General features: G+C 42.7%; 1 protein-coding gene across 2 annotated transcripts in view; it reads left to right on the plus strand.

The window, feature by feature from the left end:
* LOC119575132 (high-affinity choline transporter 1-like) overlaps positions 1-5000 on the plus strand; it is a 35055-nt gene that overhangs the window by 21886 nt on the left and 8169 nt on the right. For both annotated transcript variants that reach the window (XM_037922564.1, XM_037922565.1), the window contains exons 2-5: positions 521-592; positions 1703-1881; positions 4476-4583; positions 4808-4963. In XM_037922564.1, coding sequence (XP_037778492.1) covers positions 531-592; positions 1703-1881; positions 4476-4583; positions 4808-4963 — 505 coding nt within the window. In that variant the 5' untranslated portion in view covers positions 521-530. The remainder of the gene's footprint in view (positions 1-520; positions 593-1702; positions 1882-4475; positions 4584-4807; positions 4964-5000) is intronic.

A 5000-nucleotide genomic window follows, 5' to 3' on the forward strand; every position in this document is an offset into this window, starting at 1 on the left:
TTCTTCGTCTTCTTCTTCTTCATTTCTTCTTCTTCTTCTTCTTCTTCTTTTCTTGGGTGATTTAAGCCCATCGTTGTCATTGTTTTTTTTTTTTTTTTTTTTTTTAATTTTTTTGTGTGTGAATTGGCCTGTCTTTCTGTCTTTGTATCGCACACGAACACACGTACTTCGTGTACGTGTGTTCGTGTACGTGTGTGCGTGTGCGCACGCATTCAAGCACGTCGAGAGAGAGAAATAATGACGATAGTACAAATATTATCCCGGGATTTGATAACGAAAATAGATATTAATAAACACGTGAATGACATCGAAAATAGATATTAGTAAACACCTGTTTTGGCGATTAATTATTTATTCGGGAAACCAATTAACCAATATATCAATATACACTTCACTGTAGTCATACATCAAATTTAATCACATATTGTTTTATTCTCTGTGTACTATAGGAAGCAGTAGCATTTATACACTTGTATTTATATCTTTATTAACAATTAACTGGGTTTTTTCTATCTTTCAGATACGAAAATATGGCGACCGAAGGTGACATGTTGCTGACCACAGAAAATGTGACGGACTTCTTATCTGCAGGGTGAGTCTCTTGCAACCAACTTGCAACATTGATTACATTGAAGAGTAACATTTCTGTAATTAAAAATCCGAAATTGCATGTCTTTGGCCATCAGATTGCTATTATGTCTTTGACCGACTTGCAAGAGTAATTACATTGAAGGGCAACATTTCTACAAACAAAAAAATTGAAATTGCATGTCTCTGGCCATCAGATTGCTATTATGACATTTTTTTTTTTTTTTACGAGATTCTACCTGATAACATTTACTCATATTCTTCTGCACTCATTGTATTGATACCATTTTCCTTGACCCTTTCCTACGCATAAACCACACACCTGTTCAATATACTTCATCATCGGCTACATGAGACTGATTACTACTACATATAATTCGTATTATAGTAGACTATCCCTGTTTTGTGCAGGTACTATATATGTACCACACACGGGATAAGCTAATCCAGACGAGTTTTTTTCTAAATTCACAACGAGCCCATAACACCCATTGAAGTCATGGCAATTAGTGCTCAATAAAAGCACATCAGTCCCAAGCGTCATGCAATATCGAATTCAATCACATGGGTAACATCCACAGAACACAATGGAACAACGATGCAAAGATTCGGGATAAAGGAAAATCCGTTCCTTGTTCCTTCACGAAAACATTGCTTGCCTACCCCATGAAAATCCAATGTTTCCCTTTTCCCATAGAAGTCAGTTTTTCCCCCATGAGAATCCCATGAAAACCCACTGCTTGTCTCTCCCTCAAAACCCACTGCTCGCCTCCCCCCATGCAAACCCACTGCAAACTCATTTGAAAACTCAATTTTTGCATCTCTCTTGAAAATTGCTCTCCCCTCCAATGAAACCCATTGCTCGCCTCCCGCTTGCAATCCTGTTTTTTACCTCCCTTATGAAATCACTTTGCTTGCTTCCCCTTTACAAACCAATTGCTTACCTTCCACTTGGAAACCTATTACCTGCCTCCCCATTGAAAACTTACCACTTGCCTCTTTTGCAAACCCATTGCTTGCCTCCCCCAATGAAATCTTATCCCTTTCTTCCCCCATTAAAAAAAAAGACATTACCCCCCCCCTAAAACCCCATATCTCCCCCTCCCCCCCTCAGCGAGGCCGGCCGCTCCATCAACGTCCCGGGCTTGGTGGCCATCATCATCTTCTATCTCCTGATCCTGGGCATCGGGCTGTGGGCAGCATGGCGCAACAAAAACGCGGAGAACAGCGCCGAGGATGTCATGCTGGCAGGCAGGGACATCGGCATCTTCGTGGGCTGCTTGACTATGACAGGTAAGGAGAGAGAGAGGGGGAGGGAAAGGGGGAGATAGGGAGGGAGAGTGAGAGGGGGATGCGGAGAGAGAGAGAGGGATGCGGAGAGTGAGAAGGGGATGCGGAGAGTGAGAGGGAGATGCGGAGAGAGAGAGAGAGAGAGAGAGAGAGAGAGAGAGAGAGAGAGAGAGAGAGAGAGAGAGAGGGGGGGGGAGGGAGAGAGAAAGATGGGGGAGAGGGAGAGAAAGATGGGAGAGAGGGAGAGAAAGATGGGAGAGAGGGAGAGAGGGAGAGAAAGATGGGAGAGAGGGAGAGAGAGAAGAGAGAGAGAGAGAGGGGAGAGAGAGGAGAGAGAGAGAGAGAGGGAGAGAGAGAGAGAGAGAGGAGAGAGAGAGAGAGAGAGAGAGAGAGAGAGAAGGGAGAGAGAGAGAGAGAAAGGGAGAGAGAGAGAGAGAGAAAAGGAGAGAGAAGAGAAAGGGAGAGAGAGAGGAGAAAGGAGGAGAGAGAGGGAGAGGAAGAGAGAGAGAGAGAGGAAGAGAGAGAGAGAGAGATAGGGAGAGGAAGAGGAAGAGGACGAGGACGAGGAAGAGGAAGAAGGAGTGGGGGGAAAGAGAGAATTTGGGAGAGTATGCATGTGTGTGTGTGTGTGTGTGTGTGTGTGTGTGTGTGTGTGTGTGTGTGTGTGTGTGTGTGTGTGTGTGTGGTGTGTGTGTGTGTGTGTGTGTGTGTGTGTGTGTGTGTGTGTGTGTGTGTGTGTGTGTGTGTGTGTGTGTGTGTGTGTGTGTGTGTGTGTGTGTGTGTGTGTGTGTGTGTGAAGAGAAAGGAGAGAATAGAGAGAGGAGGGAGAAGACAAAAGAACAGATAAGAGGGAGAGGAGGAGGACAAGGCCGAAGTGGAGAGAAAATGAACGAAAGAGGGAGAAGGAGAAAGTGAGAGTGAGCGTGCGAGTGCCAGTAGGAAATGGAGGGATGGATTCGAGGAGTTGCTCGTTTCCTCCGTTCCTTTTTCTTGTTATGAAATCATTTCTTCGTTCATTATTACCTCAAGGGTCGTCTTATCACTTCCATTTTTTTTTTATTTAGAATCAGAGACTACCTTTGCCGTTTATTTGTCAAGTGTGTAAATTCTTTGGAGCGTCTGGGAGGAGTCTGCCTCCGTGCATAACTGCCGCCTGGATTTTTATTTTCTCTTTCTCCTCCTGTTTTATATAGGCTTGGTTACAGAAGCTGAATAGAATTACGGCAGAATAATGATCGGCGGGAAATTAGACATTTTATATGTGACTGGAGAGGACATCTTTACACAAGCAAGCATATTTAATATAGGAAGAAAGTTCTTATTTACCATAAACAAGTCTGCATGCATCAGCTAAGAGAGAGAGAAAAAAAATTTATGATGCATGCACGTGGTATGAACTTGACGGTGAAATTCGGTCCTTATACCTTGAGTTTTTTTTTTACGAGCATAAAAAAAACATAAAATGAACAAAGTAAATGAGAAAATTATGAATCCTTAATTCAAAGCGGCTGTAACAAGGACACCGGAAACACGTGATCTCAGGAATCCGGATTAGGCTAAGAGTGCCATGAAGTAGCTGTTTTGAGTTGTTCCCCGTCCTGTTAAATATCCATTATTAAATGCTAATTATTAAAAGGAAAAAAAATATTGAGTAAGCGTGAATAATTAACAAGTAACTAAACGGTCATTGCAGTTTATTTGTGGATGTTTGCAAACTGAATAATGTTCTGCAGATCGCTGTGTCATGTAACTTGGCAAGGAGAACGTCTTTTTCGCGTCGCCACAAGTGTGTTATTCTTGGGGAATCGTCGAATGGGAAATTTTGTGCTTTGACCACACATTTGCTCGTCACTCGCGCGTGTAGGTGCTTGCTGATGATCTTGTGTGACGCAGAATTTCAGTTATTAGAGTATGATGTCAAACAGTGATGATAGTGGGGATAATGATGATAATACTAATAACACGATGATAAAGAAGAAAGAGACATGCTTGATATCATTCGCAATATCAGTTAAGACAAAGAATAGCCGCTGTTGGTAGCGAGATATTTACTCGGCCCTTCCGGTGATGCCCTTTCGCCAAGTCCCAGATCCTAGATGCCTAAAGCGCAGATAGTAAGAGTAATGTGAGTGATAATGATAATCATCATGATGTTTATGATGGTCATTATGGTGCTGGTTATGGTGATGATGATAGTGACAATGACAATGATAATGGTAGTAATAAAGATAATATGATAATGATGGTGATGATAATTATAATGACATTGATGGTAGTGATAATGGTGATAGAGATGATAATTATAATAGTGTTTATTATAAAAGCAATAATGATAGTGATGATAATGATGAAAATAAGAATAATGGATAATAATAATGAAAATAAAAATAATGATGATTACAGTGATAATGATAGATGAGATCGGTAATGATAACAGTATCAAAACCCCTTTCACAGGACAGGACTAAATGTTCTAAATTCCAGGTTAAAGCTTGGGTAGCGGTAGCCTGTGCTGCCCTTCCGTCTGGGCCCCAAGCACGTGCATACATTTCCTCAACGTTGATCCAACGCTCACCTTTGCCCTTCTCTTCCTCCAGCAACATGGGTCGGCGGAGGCTACATAAACGGGTCGGCGGAGGCAGTGTTCACGAGCGGCCTCGTCTGGTGTCAGGCGCCCTTCGGTTATGCCATCAGCCTGACGCTGGGTGAGAGGACCTTTGCCGTTATAGTAGTTTTGGTTGTAATACTAGTAGAGGATTTTTTTTTCGAAAGTGGGAGATAATTTGTCTTTTACAACCTATAAGTTATTTTGCTTTTTTTTTTTTTTTTTTTTTTTTTTTTTTTTTTTTTTTTTTGTAGAGGGGGGGAGGCTTATAATTCGCATCCGTTTTACTTTCCTTGTGCTATTACCATTCTTCGTTATTTCCAGGCGGTTTGTTCTTCGCCCGTAAGATGCGCGACGCCCGCTACGTGACCATGCTGGACCCGCTGCAGAACGTGTTCGGGCAGCGCTGGGGAGCCATGCTGTACCTCCCTGCCCTCGCCGGAGAGACGCTGTGGTCGGCAGCAATCCTGAGCGCCTTGGGTAATGCCTCGAGATGTTGTTGTTGGTTATGGAGAAG

This window comes from Penaeus monodon, chromosome 7 (genome assembly GCF_015228065.2).
Source record: "Penaeus monodon isolate SGIC_2016 chromosome 7, NSTDA_Pmon_1, whole genome shotgun sequence".
NCBI lineage: Eukaryota > Metazoa > Arthropoda > Malacostraca > Decapoda > Penaeidae > Penaeus > Penaeus monodon.